Below are 21,238 nucleotides of genomic sequence, written 5' to 3'. Positions count from 1 at the left end.
GAATTTCTCTGGAGTTTAGTGAAAATACTATTACAGGTATTCTAAGTGTAAAAATATCACATCTAATGTTTTAATGATAGTTTGTGAAGAAAAAATATTCTGTTGCATTTCTTTGGTCTGTTTTATACATTTTGAAATAAACTCATAAATGTTCCAGGAGCAGTTAAGTAAATCTAAGATATTCAGCCCCTGCCTGGAGAATGTCCTTCTTTCTATGAGAATTTGAAGCTCCTTTCCAGACTTCTGAAAGTAGTTCTAGAACTTATTTTACATTGATATCTATATAAATATCATATTCATTCAATATTCATGCATACAGGAGGTACGAATAATTGTTCAGTTCTTGAAAAAACCTAAAAAAACCAGTGACAATATTAATCTGAAGTATCCTTATGTCAATTGCGCCATGCAATAATTGCCAGAATCAATTTTCTGATTTGTATACAGGTTTAAGACATCTGAAATATTGACTGTTTTTTCCTAATTTGTAGTGAAGGGACTCAGAAAGTGTTTAGACAAGTAATTCAGAGAAAAATCCATTGCAGAGAAATAGTCACTAGATCAGATTGGGGGCTGTAGTAACTGGGAGCTATTCTGGTAAATATCATTGACATTTTCCCGTTTTCTGTACTGTCCCTTTTGACCCCTGTGGGAGACAGTGCGTTGAAGGAGTGTAATTTCTGATCTGACCTGGAATAGTCATTTCTTGTATCACTTCTGTAACAGAACAGTGATAAATTCCTTTGAATACTACTTCAGCCTTTTCAATAAATCACTAGTAGCGACTAATAATGGCATGTACCTCTAGTTTCATCTAAATCATACTTCCATAGCTTTTATATGAGACAATGTCGTGATTCCTGTGCAGGTCAGGATGTATAATGTTGTGCCTTTTACATTTTGCAGGGTTTGTTATCCTGTCTTGGAGCAAAAGCATAGCTCTTGATCTCTTGTTTTGTTGGAGGTATGAGGGTTGTTTTGTTTAGATGGTGGATAATAGAAAAAAAACCACAACGGTTTTGGGGTTTTTTTTTGTCTTTTTAAGAATTAGTGTTCAGCTAGCTACTTGGGCCTACAACTGTGCCAGAAAAGAGTGTTTTGAGATCTGTATTCATGCAAGGTGCAAATACAGCTATCCAAATATATGCTTAAAAGAGGAATATCCTGTTGCATTAGCAGGTCTGTCCTAATTTGTACCTCAAAATACTTGAATGATTGATGTACTTTCCCTCAGATGAACACTGAGTCACACCACTTACTGTAAGACTTTAACATGCTCATTTTTACTTATGGCATTTTTTAGAATTAGGTTTTATTTAAACCTGGAAGGAGCATATATATTGGAATTACTGAGTTTTACTCATAGCAGAATGAAGAGTATATTTGTGCACGTTTGCACTTTTCAAATTTTAGAGAATGTTTTTGCGAGTGATTTAAATTGACTTTGCTAAACATTTTGGTGGGAAAATTGCTTTGAGCTCTGTTATATACTGTAGGTATAACATCAAACAACTTCTTTGAATCCAATTTATAGCTTTGATGTTTAAAGTTTTAGTCCAGAGCATAATGCAGATGTAAAACTGAAACGCTTAAACTTTTTAATCAAACTTTCCACACTACAGTAATGTACTAAGCTTATTATCTTGAAAGAAAAAAATTGTCTGCTTTTAAAGGCCACTGGATTATTTTATCATAATTATTCAGAGATTTTGATGACTGCTGCTTATGTATATTTTTTACAAAAAGCATACTGAATACTACACTTGAGTGATTACGTGAATTTTGACACCTTCTCTCAAGTATATGAATGATAAATTAAATAAAAGAAAATCCATAGTAAAAGCATTCTCAGAGTTTGGGATGCCAAAGCTCCCATCTTAGACACATAAGTATTGTTGCCATCATTGTTTCATTCTTCAAGTTTAAGTTTCAATTGCTTTATGTTTTTGTATTAGATCAATAAAGTTGCTCAATTAGTAATAGGCGGGATAATACAGCACTACAAGCAATCCAGGAGATTTCTGGAATACATTGATGAGAGCTACCTCCTTCAGGCAATAGAACAGCCAACAGTGGTACTGTTCTATACCTTGTATTCTTGAGGAAAGGAGGGCCTCATTGGGGAAGTGAAGATCAAAGGCAGCCTTGGCTGCACTGACCATGAGATGTTGAAGTTCTCCTTCCCCTGGAAATGCTCATGTTTCCTTTCTGAGCTTTCTTTCCTCATGACACCTTATTTAGGAAACTTTCCATCTCAGCTGCAGTTCTCTTGTCTCTGGATGCATTTTCAATATCTCTACTGCCTTATTAACTCCTTTATCTTTTTTTTTTTCTGTCCCTTTGGTTCCCTTTTTTACCTCTAACTGTAAATCACAAGCAAACAGGTTCAGATGTTTCTCACCCAAACCCAATGTCTAATTGTTATCAAATTAGAAATTTCTGTGTGCTTGGAATCCCATTCTTGATGATGAAAATTTGATCAGTTAAAAAAAATAGTCAAGTCTGATAGCTAATGAACTAAAACCAGCTGCTTAGCTCTCTATATCTTGTGTCTAATGGTAACCCACTGTAGTTCCTATATGTGTCTTTTGGATCTAGAATGGCATTGGCATTTCATTTGGTTCTTCATTTCTCAGCTTGAGTGAGTACTGTTAGTTTTTTGTCTCCTTGATATTGCCTACATAGACTAATCAAGTTTCTCAGCATCTTTTCTTAAAGGGTAGATGAAACAAGGTTACTGCAGCCTTCTGTAATAATTTTTCAAACAGTATTGTCGTGGGTCTTTTTTTTCACTGGACTTTCTTATATTCACAATTGTATTTTAAAACCCGTCAACGAAAGTGTTTTGTTGCATTTTCCTTCTGTAGTCAGTTCTGGCCCTTTTATATCTTTAAGAATTGCATGTACTTAATTTGCTAGCACATCATCTTTTGAGCTTGCATTCATATACTTTTTTGTTAAGTCCTCAAACAAACTCTTTTTGTAGTTGCTGCAGGATTCACTCATTGCTGTGTTTCCTGAGAATAGTGTCTTATGAGGTAAATGAAAAGAAATTTAATTTGAATGGGACTATCAACGTAGATTTAGCAGTATGCCTGACACACACATCAGTTATATTAATTCTGTCAATCACCTGCTCTTCTTGTCACCAGTTATTTTTTGACTGTGTATCATAGGTAAATTATTGATTAGCGTTGGGCTTAGAAAGCAATTAAAGGAATCCCTTTTTAATTGCTGTTTTTCAGTTATACAAGTCTTTAAAATCTGTCAGTTCATCAGCTTGTGATAAATTTAATATAGGTTTTCTTGCTATTCTGTGATGTTATTTTTAAAAAGTATGTTGTGCAGCCATATGTCTAATGAGTCTTATATGAATCTGGATCTATCCTGCTATCTTTTACACAGCCTTGTAGTTGTGTAAAAATTACTTTTTTAAAACAAAACCTAATCTTCATTTGTTTGGAAAATGTTAAGTATCAGATATTGGAATTAGTCTTCAGAAGCTTTTCTATTATTTTACATGACAGTGATGTCAGGAAGTCATTCTGCATGTCATTTTTTAGTATTGATATGTGGCTGGTTTTCCATTTTTGTGATATATCCATGGAGTTTAAAAGGTAATAGTGATTGTCGTATGTTTGTGTTCTTTCATATTATGGTAAAGCAGTAAAACTAATTTGTAGAAGGCTTCATAGGCATTTTTGTTTCCTAGTTTGGGAACAAAATAGTAAGCGTAACATGAAAAGGTATTTTGTCAGTCAGGAAAAACTGACGTGGCACTGTACCCAGCCTAGAAATCTCTTAATAGATATATGAAAAATGTCATTTCTTAAGACAAAGTAATGCATAGTTAATATTTAGCTGAGGGAAAAAATATGGCTTCTGATAGTGCTTTCTGCATCGTTACATTTTTTCAGTACCTCTAGATTTTTAAATATATTCTAAATGGACGACTGAGATCAGAGTATTTTCAGGGTTCATTGGAAGCAGAGTAAAACTAATAAAATTACTTAACTAGATGGTTGCCTAGTAACAAATGCATTCTGTGCAGAGTGAGGTGCAGATAACATCCTATACAGAATCTTCAAAATAGTATTAGTAATTGCATTTTTACTATGTACTTTTGGTTTTGCAATTTTACTGGTTTTTTTCTGTTTTTCTTCCTGAAACTATAAAACTGCCACCTATGTGGACTGATTGACTTCTAAACTCTTTCATTAATAGTAACCAGTATAGCAATAAACAAGGAAACATTGATGAAACATTCTAACAACTGATTAGTAATTTTGAAACACCTTTAATTCTTTTTTAATGTTCTAAGCATTTCTTGGTTCTTTTTCCATTTCTCTTTTTCTTTTGTTTTGGATAATGTAAATAACATAGGTCCTGTGAGAGAATGAGACATAGAGCCATTCTGTGGGTAGGATAGTATCCAACTAGTAACTAATATGAATCCCCATATGTAGTACTTCATTCTTACTACTGTTGAATAGGGGACTCAGGAACCCACATAAAGAATTCATCTTCTTTCACATCTGGACTGATAACTAAATGCTTGTGTCTAATTTTCTGAGTATCTTTAGTGTACATCTGAAGGGCATTCAGACTAACTGTGTTGAAGTGATCCTGGGTCTCCTGAATATCAGATTAATTTCTAACCAGCAGACAATTCTTCAAAGATTAAAATGTGTAAACTTGTGTGCTTCGCTTAATTCTGTGCTCAAGTTGAACAATCAGGGATATGCTTTCCAGCTTGATTGTAATTCATTCCGTGAATGTGATATTTTAATACATGGAAATGGGAAGGCTGCCAAGATCACAAAGTTCAGGGAGAACTTTAGAAGTCAGATAAAAGAGTATCTCTGTGTACACTCCATATGCTCTCAAGTGGCGGCTGTAATGTAATGAGATGATATGCAAATCATAAAACTTATTAGGAAGAAAATGATCCTGATGTGATCAATTTACAATCCAGAGAGGCACTTCCCATACCTGATCCCTTATCATTTATACTGTAAACACAGCTGATGCTTGAGTGTGGAAATCGGTACCAGAGAGCTCTTTTGCGATTATTTTTTCTGTATACGTGGAATTTCATGGTGTGGTAATCGTGTTCTGTGAACGTGTCTGGTGAACATGCTGTCAATTCTCTGCGTGACATCATGAATGCTTCTGAATTAGATATACTAATTAGATATCTCAAGTAAATAAAGTTATGGCAATTTTATTTCTTACTTCCAATGTAACATCAAATCAATAAAACATAATAAGGCTTTTAAAGAACATGATGTGCAGACACTGCGTCAGTTCAGTTTTTCAAAGAAAGCCTAATTTCAAATGGTGCTTATATTTTTACTGGGATAGTTCAATACATATGGAGAATAAAACATCAGAGATTGTGTACCAGTAGTGAAGAAAATGCACTTAGCTACATACCACCAGCCAGTGATAGGGAACGTAAAAAGAAAGCTTTGTCATCCGAAGATGTCTTCTCAGTAATTTTTACTTCAATTTCAGGAAAACACTGAACCTACACTATGTAGGTTCATGGTGTCTTGTATATGAAGTCGTACTCTCTAATTGGTACTTTTAGGACCAAATAATAAGTTATCCAGTACTTGAAAAATATTAATTTTTGAATGGACCATATTTACAAAAGGCATCTGTGCACTTTCAGTGCTTACTGTTCTTTAGAAGCATCTGAGAGCAAAACACATTAATGCTTGCTCTTCAAGGGAAAGTCAGAAAAGTAATTGAAAAATGTATGCAGAGAACTCTGTTATAAAAATGTGTTAGAATTCTAAATACCATTATGAAAAATAAAGTTTCTGTAGTGCTTGGACAGATGAATAATAGATGAATAGTTGAAACTGAATTATAATCACAGAGAAAATGCAAAAATAATTCATGTGGTATGGTTGCGTCTTCAAGTAGTTTTGGGTTTTTTTAATTTTTAAGTTTAGCACAGTTTTAGTCACTGCTGTTTGTATATTGCCATGTATAATTAAAAAAATAAAAGCACCTAATTCTGTATATGCATGTGATGATGTGCAGACACATAGGCATTTAGTTTACAGTTTTAATTCAATCTGAGCATAAAATAATTGGAACGATTGTTATTTTGTCTTTTAGGTCAAATATACCTCTTTTTGCTTTTTGATTATATTCTATATATATGTGTAAATTATTTATATTTTTGTTACTAAGCAAATATAAAAGTAGATGGTGAAAAAATAAAGATTTTTTTGTTTGGATGGCCTTGAAAGAGGTTAGAGAAATTAATGGAAAGATTTAGAGTCATAATAGTTTTCAAGATGATTAGAGGGATATTACCTCAAGTACCTCAAGTCCTGTGTCCAGTTCTGGGCCCCTTAGTTTAGGAAGGATATTGAGTTGCTGGAGCATGTCCAAAGAAAGGCAGCAAGGCTGGTGAAGGAACTGGAGCCCAAGTCCTTTAATAAGCAGCTGAGGAAGCTGGGGTAGTTCAGCCTGGAGAAGAGGCGGCTCAGAAGAGACCTTATCACTCTCTACAACTACCTGAAAGGGGTCAGTCTCTTCTCCCAGGCAACAAGCAATAGGAAAAGAGGACACAGTCTTAAGCTGTGCCAGGGAGGTTTAGGTTGGACATGAGGAAGAAGTTCTACACAGAAAGTGATTGGGCATTGGAATGGGCTGCCAGGGAGGTGGTGGAGTCACCATCCCTGGAGGTGTTTAAGAAAAGACTGAATGTGGCTCTTAGATGGTCTAGTTGACCCAGGGTGGTGTTGAGTCATAGGCTGGACTCTATGATCTCAGAGGTCTTTTCCAGCCTAGTTGATTCTGTGATTCTGAGTTTGGGGAATGGTTTACTTGGGGATTTAGTTTATTATTTTGGTGTGCTTGTTATTCTTCAGGTCTGTTTTATAGTATGGTGTATTTTATCTTCCTTGAGAATGCTCTTCATTTATTTTTTAGTTGCCTTTTTTGAAAACTTTTAATTTGTCTTTTTTAATTACATTTCTTTCACTTTAACTCGAAACATCTGAGTGATTCAAAAATCTCTATTCTAAGTAAAACCTCATATTGTTTTGAATAGGACTTAGCCAGGTAGAATTTACCCGCCCTACTCATCTTGAAACATTCACATATTTGAGATAAGTTGAGAATCTCATATATGGCTTCAGTTACAGTGTCTAAAAAGCCTTCAGAAGAAAATTACTATGAACTTTGGTTCTAAATAATTATGCTAGTAAGAAAGTTGTGAGCCAGCCTACACAACTTTTAATATTGCAGAAGGAAATGGGAAAATTCTTACATACTTTCCTCATTCAGGTCTTTTGTCTGCTTTCATTCTTTTTGAAAATTACCTGGAAATACATATAATATGCAGGCTTTTATATGGAACAGAGGGTTTAGTTGTAAAGCACCATTTCTGTCCCTTATCGAATGGGAAAGCATGTAAACCAAACACTTGAGTAATTTGAAAAAAAAAAAAGGAAGAAAAAAGGAAGAAACACCTGTTACAGAGAACTGGAATAGATTGTCTAAAAGAGTTGCAGAAGCAAAAATCAAAAAAAAAGAGGAGTGACATGAATAACATTCTTGTTTCTTTTCAGAATTGTGGTGTGATTTGGACTAAGAAAGAAAAGATACCAAATTATGTGTCCCAGTTTTGCCTATAAATTAGAATATCCCTTCTTAACAAAGCCAATTTTCTGCTGTTGTTCTTTCATGTCAGTTAATGACTGCTAACCTTTTGGAGGGCAAAAGTACAATAAAATAGTTGAATAAGCAAGATTTGATGGAATTGCAGAATGCTCTGGTTTCAACACAGATAATCACTAACTCACATCTATTGCTCACCTTTTGTAGAAAGTATTAACTGCTTATTTTATGAGGGATGTTTTAAAACTCTGCTTGATTGCTTGGCTTACAACACTTGGATAATTTACAGGTTTTTTGTTTTTTTAATAGGTTGAATCTACACAAAGTATGATTAGGATTTTGGGCCTTTCAGCTACATTACCCAATTATCTTGATGTTGCTACATTTCTACACGTCAATCCCTGTATTGGACTATTCTACTTTGATGGCCGTTTCCGACCTGTACCTCTGGGGCAAACCTTTATAGGAATTAAGACAACCAATAAGGTAAAGAATCGTGAATGCCAAAGAAAGGGTCTCTGTTTGGTTTGATCATGCTTTATATACGTATGTGTAGGAGGTACTGGTTTATTATGCTGCGGGTGTTTCATGAAGCATATTTTCTTTTGTATAAAGATACACATAATTGAAAGTTGCTCTAAGAATCTTATTACCTCTGTTTACAATACTTGTAAGTAGGCCTTGTTGCAGTTGAATACAATGGTATCTAGCTTTGCATTGCCTCTTCTACACTACCAAATTTTGCTTGTTGAAGCATCTTCGACTGCGAAGTCGCTGTAGCAGCTGCCTCTCTCATTTCAGTTTTCCATTTCCCTAGAAACAGTGGTGTTTCCTGTTTGGCTGTAAGGATGCATGAGGAACGTTATAAGAAAAATACTATTTTTTTAAATCTGTATATATATAATAACATGATATGCGTTAATACGAGTTGGATATAAGTTACTGATGAAAACCTTAGCATGCTAAGCCATTAATTATTGTATGTACATATTTGATAGAAACCGTATTTAAAGTAGTCTCTAAATAGGCTTCTTTACTCTTTGTGCTCTTGCTCATTTTGGGAAACATTAATAAATTTGGTCAGGTATAATATTCCTATTAGAAATCATAAGTGAAGTGCCACTTGACATGTAATTTATAGTTCTTTAAATACAGGAATTTATACAAATTAGCTGATAATTAAAGCTTATATAGCTTAACTTTTAGAAAACTTGTTCACCTATGATTTAAATTAATAGAAATCAAAATATTTTCAATCAAATGTTAATTTCATAGCTTAATCAATCATAGAATATTTTTTGGTTTTTGTAAAAATGGTCATTGCTTTTCTTACTAGATTATTTAAGTAGTCATTCCATCTGCAGTGCAGGAAGGGAACTTATTTTACAACTGTAGGGAGATGTTTTAAATCTATACACACAAGAATAGTTTACCATATGGTGCTTACCATGATTTGCATATTTTAACCTTCATTAATTGTTTTAAGTACGTTCACTGTTATTTGCTGTTACTTTTCATTGATCTTTCACTGCTATTTGATTTTAATATTTAGTTTAATTCCACTGTATAGTAAGAAAAAAGAAGATAGTCTATTTTTTCATACTCCCTTTGGAGTGCATTTGTTATTTAAAAATCAAAGAAATATATAAATAATCCTGGAAAATTTGAAATTATTAAACAAAAAGTAGTTTTCTAAAGAAGCATAAGGAGATTGGAAAATACTAGAAGGTAGTAGTTATTCTGAAATGTGAATACCTGGCAGACTGTCTTGGTAACAGCCAGGAGTTCTTCTGCTTTTCAGAAGATTGTCATAACAAATTTCATAGAGCATAATATATTTTGCAATCAAAATAATACACTTTATAGCAAGCAAAAAGTAAAAATATTAAACCTCTTTGAAAATGAATTCTATTCAAGATAACACCTAATACTAAAGTTGTAAAATTGTTGCCAATATCAACATGCTTCTGGTCTATATGAGAGGAGGAAGGCGATGTAAGAAACCACAGGATCAAGAGAAGTTATTGTAGGACATCACCAAGTGCAGTCAGTGCTATGTCTATATCCATACTAATGAGTTGCAAGGAGATGGAAGGTTGTTAGTTACTTTATGGAGGTGCTTTGCCACAGTTTTCTGAAATCCTGTACCAAAAAAACTCCCCAAAAATTTGAAGCTGATTAGCTATTTACAGAATCACGTGCAAACTCTAGGAAAGCTTTCAAAGGCAAGGACAATCTGGTGTATTCATTATGCATAGAAGTTAGCTGGGAAAGCTCTTGAAACTCTGTATGTTGAAATTCTTAGAGCATATGGGACCAAGACTAAAATTTGGCTTCTTCAGTTGAGGTCTGGTAATGTCAGATATTTTTTCTTTAATGTCAATTCTTTTTCTTTATCCTTTTTTTTATTTTTTTCTCTTTAGGTATAAATGCAAAGAAAATATAAAGTTATGTTTGTATGTATGTGTATGTGTGTATGTATGTCCATGTGTATTTATGCACTGCTTATATATGTTTCTCCTTAATGATTTTCATTTGCTACTATTTGAAAAAAAATGCTAACCTCTCATTTTCTGAATAATTAGACTGGCTGCTTGTCCCTTGCACACATCTGTATTTTTTCATCTTTTTGCTACTAGTACAATTTCAAATAGGAACATTCTCTGCTTTCCTCTAAAGCTCTTTTAAAGCTGTGATTTTCAACTTTCAGCTAGTCTACATAACTCCAAGTACTAAATTTCCTTTTTCAAATTTTTGCATGCTTTGTTCTTGTAAAACATTTCTTTGTCCCAAAACAATTTGGTTATAAGACACAAGTGCACAAATAAAGAATGGAGTGATTGCTCTAATTTTGGACTTATTTATTTTGATTTGCCACAACCTTGATATCGAGGTGCTTTCAAGTAGATACATACTGTTTATATTGTAATGCATTAAAGAAATAGAAAAAAAAATCTTTAGAGTAGGTTGAAGAATACTTTTTATTTCAGCCAGAATATTCCTTAAACATTTTATTTTTCCTTAACTGTAAATGCTCTACATGGTACTCTCTGTGCTTGACCGAGCTATGAAGAAATTTCTGTTCTCTATGGCAAAAAAACTGAACTACCAGTAATTTCCTGTAGATAAATATATACATATGCAATGTAGAAACTATTTTTATATACCAAATAGAAGACCTTAATACTAGATAAGGTATATTAAATTGATATTTCCTCAATATCCTGTAGAAGCGAGATTCCTTAATACAAAACAGATAAATTAAGGAACGGGGTTACCTCTCTTTGGTCATTAAAAAACACCAGCAAAGTGACATAATAAATTTTCTATTAACTGTCCTTACTCATATTTTATCTACTTATTTTCATATTGTGTTTCTGAATTTAAAAATAACAAAATGCTATAGTTAGGAATGGAAATCCATATATTTTGTATTTAATTGCATAATCAAATTTATCTTTTATGGATCACTGTAAATTGCTTGATATGTTGTAGAAAATACATAAAGATAGAAATTATTTTAAAATGGACTATGATGTTTGTTTTTCAGGTGCAGCAGCTGAATCATATGGATGAAGTATGTTATGAAAATGTGCTGAAGCAAATAATGGCTGGACACCAGGTATTTATTTTTTGTTTTGGTTTCCATTCAGAACATATATAAAGAAGTTAGTTTTGATGATCATAGCGATACGTTAAGAATTTATTTTTTGAAGATTTGTTACTTCAGAGATAATCTCTAACCTTGAGAACACTTCATAGAAATAGCATACAAGAAAATCTAAACTGACTAAATAGTGTTAGCTTCTAACAGAGGTCAGAATTCCTGGTACTTTACATATCCTCAAAGTAATTAATGTATATTTATGTCACTTTTTTTAAAATTACAAGACCTTACACTGAGGTGCATTTAAAGATTAAAAAAATTAAAAATACATAACTTAATTATTATATTCTTAGCCTTTCACATATCTTTCAAATCTCAATCTCTCCTGTTAGAGATGAGGGATGAGAATTACGCAATGTTCAAGTAACTATGAGTGCATAAGGGCTCAGCATCCATCATTTGATACGTTCTGGGGTTCGTGTTTTGTTTTCTTTTTAAGGGAAGTCATCCTTCAATAGAGGTTTCTGCAGTGAATTTTCACGTCTGATGTTCCCCTCTGCTAAGATTGTGGACCTAACTATTTGCCTGAATAGTTTATCATTCTGTTATTGTGCTCCTGAATCGCTCCCACATAATGTCTTGTTTTTGTTAGAACTTTGCACATAAAGCAGGTATGGCACCTGTTTAAAGCAGTATAAAATGCTAGTGCACTATGATGCTTGAAGAGGCTTTTCACTAAATAACCTATATATAAAAGGCGGAAACTCTGTCCCCTATAGTCACACTAAGAATTGCGCTTTTTGCCCTTTTCACAAAAAATTCATTGTGTTTTTTGAAAGATGAACGGTTGGTTTATGACCTGGGGAGGAAGGGGAAATACTTCAGCCGGCTTCCTAGTCCTTCTGCCCCCCCGCTTCCCACCCTACTTTACACCATTCTTCCACTTCTCTTGTTGTTGTCAGTTACTGTTGTTACATTCAGAAAACTTGCATGAAGATGACATATGGAAATGCTGTTATTTTCCTGTTATTGAAATTTGTTAGCACTATCAAGGGAACTTTGCTTGCTCCTCATTGTCAGTTATGCCCGTGCGTTACCAAATTCCTAACACTGAAGTACATTTAGTTTCTTTTCATTTCTTATTATTTCGTGTATTTTCACTTGCTGTAGTGCAGGTAGCAGATTCTTTACATCAGTAGTGTTTAAGTAATTTATCTTGGATTCCCAGTAGGAAGTCATGCTGTTCCAGCATGTTTATTGCACCTTTCTTCCCTTCTCTTTTCTTCACAATGAGGAAAAAACGGACTGCAAACATATATAATATTATATAATAAGTACAATTAGTTGTTTAGTCCTAGTTTTAGTTCTTGTACTGGCAGATGAACGCATTAGTGTTTTGTTTTAAGGCATGAGCTACAGCTGTAAGAGGTCGAGTGAAGAATGGTAGTCTACTAAATGTTACAGTTTCAGCAGCAGACGTTGCTGATTTCAGTTTCTGAAAATTGTATGGACAAAGCAGAAGTATGGTTTCCCTTGCTATATAAATGTTGATTTCAGAACACTTAGATTAATTTGATTCAAATGATTGTAATTTCTTTTTGGTTGAAAAGGTTCATTCTGCTGTGTTGCACATATCTAAATAGCAACCGGTTACACTGGGCTTTTCTTCATAGTATTTAATACATATTGGTCTGACATTTATGAAACAAAAATTCATAACCTGAAATGNGCTTATTTTATGAGGGATGTTTTAAAACTCTGCTTGATTGCTTGGCTTACAACACTTGGATAATTTACAGGTTTTTTGTTTTTTTAATAGGTTGAATCTACACAAAGTATGATTAGGATTTTGGGCCTTTCAGCTACATTACCCAATTATCTTGATGTTGCTACATTTCTACACGTCAATCCCTGTATTGGACTATTCTACTTTGATGGCCGTTTCCGACCTGTACCTCTGGGGCAAACCTTTATAGGAATTAAGACAACCAATAAGGTAAAGAATCGTGAATGCCAAAGAAAGGGTCTCTGTTTGGTTTGATCATGCTTTATATACGTATGTGTAGGAGGTACTGGTTTATTATGCTGCGGGTGTTTCATGAAGCATATTTTCTTTTGTATAAAGATACACATAATTGAAAGTTGCTCTAAGAATCTTATTACCTCTGTTTACAATACTTGTAAGTAGGCCTTGTTGCAGTTGAATACAATGGTATCTAGCTTTGCATTGCCTCTTCTACACTACCAAATTTTGCTTGTTGAAGCATCTTCGACTGCGAAGTCGCTGTAGCAGCTGCCTCTCTCATTTCAGTTTTCCATTTCCCTAGAAACAGTGGTGTTTCCTGTTTGGCTGTAAGGATGCATGAGGAACGTTATAAGAAAAATACTATTTTTTTAAATCTGTATATATATAATAACATGATATGCGTTAATACGAGTTGGATATAAGTTACTGATGAAAACCTTAGCATGCTAAGCCATTAATTATTGTATGTACATATTTGATAGAAACCGTATTTAAAGTAGTCTCTAAATAGGCTTCTTTACTCTTTGTGCTCTTGCTCATTTTGGGAAACATTAATAAATTTGGTCAGGTATAATATTCCTATTAGAAATCATAAGTGAAGTGCCACTTGACATGTAATTTATAGTTCTTTAAATACAGGAATTTATACAAATTAGCTGATAATTAAAGCTTATATAGCTTAACTTTTAGAAAACTTGTTCACCTATGATTTAAATTAATAGAAATCAAAATATTTTCAATCAAATGTTAATTTCATAGCTTAATCAATCATAGAATATTTTTTGGTTTTTGTAAAAATGGTCATTGCTTTTCTTACTAGATTATTTAAGTAGTCATTCCATCTGCAGTGCAGGAAGGGAACTTATTTTACAACTGTAGGGAGATGTTTTAAATCTATACACACAAGAATAGTTTACCATATGGTGCTTACCATGATTTGCATATTTTAACCTTCATTAATTGTTTTAAGTACGTTCACTGTTATTTGCTGTTACTTTTCATTGATCTTTCACTGCTATTTGATTTTAATATTTAGTTTAATTCCACTGTATAGTAAGAAAAAAGAAGATAGTCTATTTTTTCATACTCCCTTTGGAGTGCATTTGTTATTTAAAAATCAAAGAAATATATAAATAATCCTGGAAAATTTGAAATTATTAAACAAAAAGTAGTTTTCTAAAGAAGCATAAGGAGATTGGAAAATACTAGAAGGTAGTAGTTATTCTGAAATGTGAATACCTGGCAGACTGTCTTGGTAACAGCCAGGAGTTCTTCTGCTTTTCAGAAGATTGTCATAACAAATTTCATAGAGCATAATATATTTTGCAATCAAAATAATACACTTTATAGCAAGCAAAAAGTAAAAATATTAAACCTCTTTGAAAATGAATTCTATTCAAGATAACACCTAATACTAAAGTTGTAAAATTGTTGCCAATATCAACATGCTTCTGGTCTATATGAGAGGAGGAAGGCGATGTAAGAAACCACAGGATCAAGAGAAGTTATTGTAGGACATCACCAAGTGCAGTCAGTGCTATGTCTATATCCATACTAATGAGTTGCAAGGAGATGGAAGGTTGTTAGTTACTTTATGGAGGTGCTTTGCCACAGTTTTCTGAAATCCTGTACCAAAAAAAACTCCCCAAAAATTTGAAGCTGATTAGCTATTTACAGAATCACGTGCAAACTCTAGGAAAGCTTTCAAAGGCAAGGACAATCTGGTGTATTCATTATGCATAGAAGTTAGCTGGGAAAGCTCTTGAAACTCTGTATGTTGAAATTCTTAGAGCATATGGGACCAAGACTAAAATTTGGCTTCTTCAGTTGAGGTCTGGTAATGTCAGATATTTTTTCTTTAATGTCAATTCTTTTTCTTTATCCTTTTTTTTATTTTTTTCTCTTTAGGTATAAATGCAAAGAAAATATAAAGTTATGTTTGTATGTATGTGTATGTGTGTATGTATGTCCATGTGTATTTATGCACTGCTTATATATGTTTCTCCTTAATGATTTTCATTTGCTACTATTTGAAAAAAAATGCTAACCTCTCATTTTCTGAATAATTAGACTGGCTGCTTGTCCCTTGCACACATCTGTATTTTTTCATCTTTTTGCTACTAGTACAATTTCAAATAGGAACATTCTCTGCTTTCCTCTAAAGCTCTTTTAAAGCTGTGATTTTCAACTTTCAGCTAGTCTACATAACTCCAAGTACTAAATTTCCTTTTTCAAATTTTTGCATGCTTTGTTCTTGTAAAACATTTCTTTGTCCCAAAACAATTTGGTTATAAGACACAAGTGCACAAATAAAGAATGGAGTGATTGCTCTAATTTTGGACTTATTTATTTTGATTTGCCACAACCTTGATATCGAGGTGCTTTCAAGTAGATACATACTGTTTATATTGTAATGCATTAAAGAAATAGAAAAAAAAATCTTTAGAGTAGGTTGAAGAATACTTTTTATTTCAGCCAGAATATTCCTTAAACATTTTATTTTTCCTTAACTGTAAATGCTCTACATGGTACTCTCTGTGCTTGACCGAGCTATGAAGAAATTTCTGTTCTCTATGGCAAAAAAACTGAACTACCAGTAATTTCCTGTAGATAAATATATACATATGCAATGTAGAAACTATTTTTATATACCAAATAGAAGACCTTAATACTAGATAAGGTATATTAAATTGATATTTCCTCAATATCCTGTAGAAGCGAGATTCCTTAATACAAAACAGATAAATTAAGGAACGGGGTTACCTCTCTTTGGTCATTAAAAAACACCAGCAAAGTGACATAATAAATTTTCTATTAACTGTCCTTACTCATATTTTATCTACTTATTTTCATATTGTGTTTCTGAATTTAAAAATAACAAAATGCTATAGTTAGGAATGGAAATCCATATATTTTGTATTTAATTGCATAATCAAATTTATCTTTTATGGATCACTGTAAATTGCTTGATATGTTGTAGAAAATACATAAAGATAGAAATTATTTTAAAATGGACTATGATGTTTGTTTTTCAGGTGCAGCAGCTGAATCATATGGATGAAGTATGTTATGAAAATGTGCTGAAGCAAATAATGGCTGGACACCAGGTATTTATTTTTTGTTTTGGTTTCCATTCAGAACATATATAAAGAAGTTAGTTTTGATGATCATAGCGATACGTTAAGAATTTATTTTTTGAAGATTTGTTACTTCAGAGATAATCTCTAACCTTGAGAACACTTCATAGAAATAGCATACAAGAAAATCTAAACTGACTAAATAGTGTTAGCTTCTAACAGAGGTCAGAATTCCTGGTACTTTACATATCCTCAAAGTAATTAATGTATATTTATGTCACTTTTTTTAAAATTACAAGACCTTACACTGAGGTGCATTTAAAGATTATAAAAATTAAAAATACATAACTTAATTATTATATTCTTAGCCTTTCACATATCTTTCAAATCTCAATCTCTCCTGTTAGAGATGAGGGATGAGAATTACGCAATGTTCAAGTAACTATGAGTGCATAAGGGCTCAGCATCCATCATTTGATACGTTCTGGGGTTCGTGTTTTGTTTTCTTTTTAAGGGAAGTCATCCTTCAATAGAGGTTTCTGCAGTGAATTTTCACGTCTGATGTTCCCCTCTGCTAAGATTGTGGACCTAACTATTTGCCTGAATAGTTTATCATTCTGTTATTGTGCTCCTGAATCGCTCCCACATAATGTCTTGTTTTTGTTAGAACTTTGCACATAAAGCAGGTATGGCACCTGTTTAAAGCAGTATAAAATGCTAGTGCACTATGATGCTTGAAGAGGCTTTTCACTAAATAACCTATATATAAAAGGCGGAAACTCTGTCCCCTATAGTCACACTAAGAATTGCGCTTTTTGCCCTTTTCACAAAAAATTCATTGTGTTTTTTGAAAGATGAACGGTTGGTTTATGACCTGGGGAGGAAGGGGAAATACTTCAGCCGGCTTCCTAGTCCTTCTGCCCCCCCGCTTCCCACCCTACTTTACACCATTCTTCCACTTCTCTTGTTGTTGTCAGTTACTGTTGTTACATTCAGAAAACTTGCATGAAGATGACATATGGAAATGCTGTTATTTTCCTGTTATTGAAATTTGTTAGCACTATCAAGGGAACTTTGCTTGCTCCTCATTGTCAGTTATGCCCGTGCGTTACCAAATTCCTAACACTGAAGTACATTTAGTTTCTTTTCATTTCTTATTATTTCGTGTATTTTCACTTGCTGTAGTGCAGGTAGCAGATTCTTTACATCAGTAGTGTTTAAGTAATTTATCTTGGATTCCCAGTAGGAAGTCATGCTGTTCCAGCATGTTTATTGCACCTTTCTTCCCTTCTCTTTTCTTCACAATGAGGAAAAAACGGACTGCAAACATATATAATATTATATAATAAGTACAATTAGTTGTTTAGTCCTAGTTTTAGTTCTTGTACTGGCAGATGAACGCATTAGTGTTTTGTTTTAAGGCATGAGCTACAGCTGTAAGAGGTCGAGTGAAGAATGGTAGTCTACTAAATGTTACAGTTTCAGCAGCAGACGTTGCTGATTTCAGTTTCTGAAAATTGTATGGACAAAGCAGAAGTATGGTTTCCCTTGCTATATAAATGTTGATTTCAGAACACTTAGATTAATTTGATTCAAATGATTGTAATTTCTTTTTGGTTGAAAAGGTTCATTCTGCTGTGTTGTACACATCTAAATAGCAACCGGTTACACTGGGCTTTTCTTCATAGTATTTAATACATATTGGTCTGACATTTATGAAACAAAAATTCATAACCTGAAATGAATGATATACAAATACTGGTATACAGGCTTTGACAATGCAGAATCGAGTATATCAACTATTTATACTAATACAGTTAATTATATTATAGTATGTAGTATTGTACCACATTAAAAATTAGAGTTTTCCTTTTAGTGAGTATGCTGTGACAAATCTATCTAATCATTAAACCAACTGCAGATGTTTAAAAATGTGGGAAAAAAAAAACAGGTCATGTAGATATATCTACATTGAGATGCCTGTCCCATAGTGTAAAATTAGTATTATGAGTGAATATGATTAATATTACACTAGGAAGGCTTTCTTTTGTGTCTTTTAACAATTTTGATAATGCCCTTTGATCCTCTAAAGTTATTACACCTTCTTCTGATTTTCTAACTTTCTAGAAACCTGTTACCTTGTGTCCACGTTCACCACAGGCTATTGTTATGCTCTGTTAACTCTTTTAGCTTGTGTGATCCATAAAACTTGTGTTTATTCACATTCTATGTGTGCAAAGTTTGTTTTCTTTTTAACAAAGCTGTCGTTTTCCCTAAATATACTTCTTAGAAAGATGTATTCATATCTTTCCTCCCTCCCCCCAATATTAAAGAAAAATTTCCACAGCTGTTGTATATCTGTATGACATTTAGGAGATGGTTGAGATTTTATATCTATTCAGGCAGTGATATGTGACAGAGAGCCAGAAACCTCTCTGTTCTGTCTTGTACTGAAATGCAAGAAAGAAATACCAGAATCAGTAAAAAACCCTTTTCCCCTTCTAAAGTTGCTTGAATTAATGTACACCTTTCTGTGGCCATCAAACTTTCATAACATTGTCTCTTTTAAAGATTCTTGACCAGAGTCTTTGGAATGTCTTAACAAATTGAATTCAACATTGTTTATCTACTGTTCTTTTAACTCATTCTCAAAGAATTCTACCATTCCAGAACCAAATAATTTACTCTTATGGAAGTCATGCTGATGTGTCAGTGTCATATTATGGGTTACAGTGTAAGGCTTGACTGCAGTTATCTGTTCATGTGTTTTTATTAGATGTACATGTGTTTTCATTTTTTAAGACTAAGGCTGGTAGGAGGTAGTTGCATTCTACAGGCATGTGTTTTGACAGATGGAGAGAAGCTTTTTATGTTGATTTTTCAACATTTGTCTTCTGCAGGACTTCAAGTTCTTCATCGCAACTGGGAAATTAAGAGTTGGTGATTCAGTCTTTAATTTTGATCCATCTGCTCAAACTAATGAGATATCTCGTTTGTAGGCTTCACTTTGAATTACCAAATGCAACTGAAACAAAAGCATTTGTCTTGTAACACAATTCTCCTCTTGTTTAGCTTGAAGAAACTTGATAGATGACTTGCCCTACTGAATTTTCTAGCATTTTTTTTCTGGAAACTTCTTATTGTGACTGAAGAACTAAGATCAGAAAATGTCCCAAAGGTCTTCAGGTGTTTTTTAAGTCAGTGTGCTCATTTTGTAGAATTGCTAACGATGTAGAACTCCATTAGAAGGTTTCTCTGGCAGATCTTAAGACTGCTTTCAGTGAGAACCTCTAGTGCTGCTAAGTCTGCTTTCCTGGAACTGTCCTTCCATACTTGATATTAGCTGGTGAATATTTAGTTTCATGTTGTACTTTGAATCTGCTATGTTCTGATATTATCTGAAAAGATACTGGGTCTTCTTGGATTGATTTTTGGAGTTTTATTTCTACCTCTATCAAAGATTCTTTTAATGAAGAAAGAAAAAATTGTGCACCATTTGTCAAAGAATGCGACTCCAGGCTCAGTTGCAGGTAACTTATTTTTGCCAGCAGTTCTGTTCCAGGATACTGTTCACTTGAAGGCTAGGTGAAGGCTAAGTGACTGAAATTATCATTCCCTGTTATTACAGCTGTCTTTTGCCAGACAGTCACCAGTCGTGGGGCACATGCATTAACAGCTCTAATTCAGCTACAGAGCTGAAAAAAACTTCGCATTTTACAGCCCTGTGAGAAGGGCATTTAATGGCAACGAGTTCTGGTGTGCAGGTAGCTCCTTTCTGAGACAGTCTGTAGAGAACCTCACAAGATCAGCAAAGACAGTGAACTATCTGCAGTGACTGAAGACTGCACTTATCAACATCATTTTTAGAATAAATTGAAACATTGCAATATAGCCAGTTTAGGAAAATGCATATCATACTGTCTTTATCTTCACAATTTATGAGGGCAAAAACACCTTTGTCATGTTATGATTTGAGAAACAACTGTATTTTTAGGAGTTTTGAGAAATAACAGTATTTTTAAGGTTATTCCTCTGAAATATATCATGTCAATTTTGACTTTATGTTAAATTCCTTCATCTAAAAAATGTGGAGCTGTTGCTGTCTTTGTCAAGGTTCAGTTGCTTAAGTTAGTATCCTGAGGAGTTAACTCTTCTTTACTCTGACACATAGATTCACTTCCATTATATCTGCTGCTCTTACTGACTTTTGCTGGTTTATCTCTTTAGCTTGGTTACCAGGATGTTCTTATGTTTCTTCCATTGTCCCTATCACCTCTTAAATACTTCTGCTGTTCTGAGTTTGTCAGAACCATACTGTTTGCTATCCTTTCTTTTTTCCTTATTTTATTTTGTCTGAAGATTCAATCAAAAAAAGTAAATTTCTTGTATTATAAATTTAAAAAGTTGTTGCTGAAATCCTTGGGAGCTTTTGGATGAGGTACTTCCTCAAACTGCACCCATACAACTATTTTTGGCCACATTCCTCAGACTGCTCACCTCTTTTTGGATTTTTTACAGCATTTTCTTGTTCTTTTTTTTCTCATAACTGATTCTCTTTGATATCATTTAAGCCTTCAAAAGAACTTGCGTTTTTATTTTGCTCTTGGTGTTGTTTCAGCAGGTCTCCTCTATTTGTTGTCTGCACCTTACTTTTCTGTAAGTTTTTTTTTTCTGACCTTCAGTACTCTGTTACTCATCTTCAGTCAGAGATATCTAAGTTTCAGTCCTGATTCCTTACTCAATGCACTTTCGTCCGTTGCCATTTTGTCTGTTTATTACTGTTTTCAACTTGGAGTGCCTTTAGCATACTCCTGTCTTCTGAAACTTCCTTTCAAGACAATGAATGCCTTCTTTCCCACTGGTTTTGAGAGTTTTCTGTGTAAG

General features: G+C 33.5%; 1 protein-coding gene across 1 annotated transcript in view; it reads left to right on the top strand.

The window, feature by feature from the left end:
• ASCC3 (activating signal cointegrator 1 complex subunit 3) overlaps positions 1-21,238 on the top strand; it is a 270,615-nt gene that overhangs the window by 105,216 nt on the left and 144,161 nt on the right. Inside the window, exons 12-13 of the mRNA XM_017818701.1 lie at positions 7,954-8,130; positions 11,195-11,266. Of these exons, the coding sequence (XP_017674190.1) occupies positions 7,954-8,130; positions 11,195-11,266 (249 nt within the window). The remainder of the gene's footprint in view (positions 1-7,953; positions 8,131-11,194; positions 11,267-21,238) is intronic.

This window comes from Lepidothrix coronata, unplaced genomic scaffold (assembly GCF_001604755.1).
Source record: "Lepidothrix coronata isolate B3197 unplaced genomic scaffold, Lepidothrix_coronata-1.0 Scaffold70, whole genome shotgun sequence".
Lineage (NCBI taxonomy): Eukaryota > Metazoa > Chordata > Aves > Passeriformes > Pipridae > Lepidothrix > Lepidothrix coronata.
This window is presented reverse-complemented; position numbering and strand designations above follow the sequence as displayed.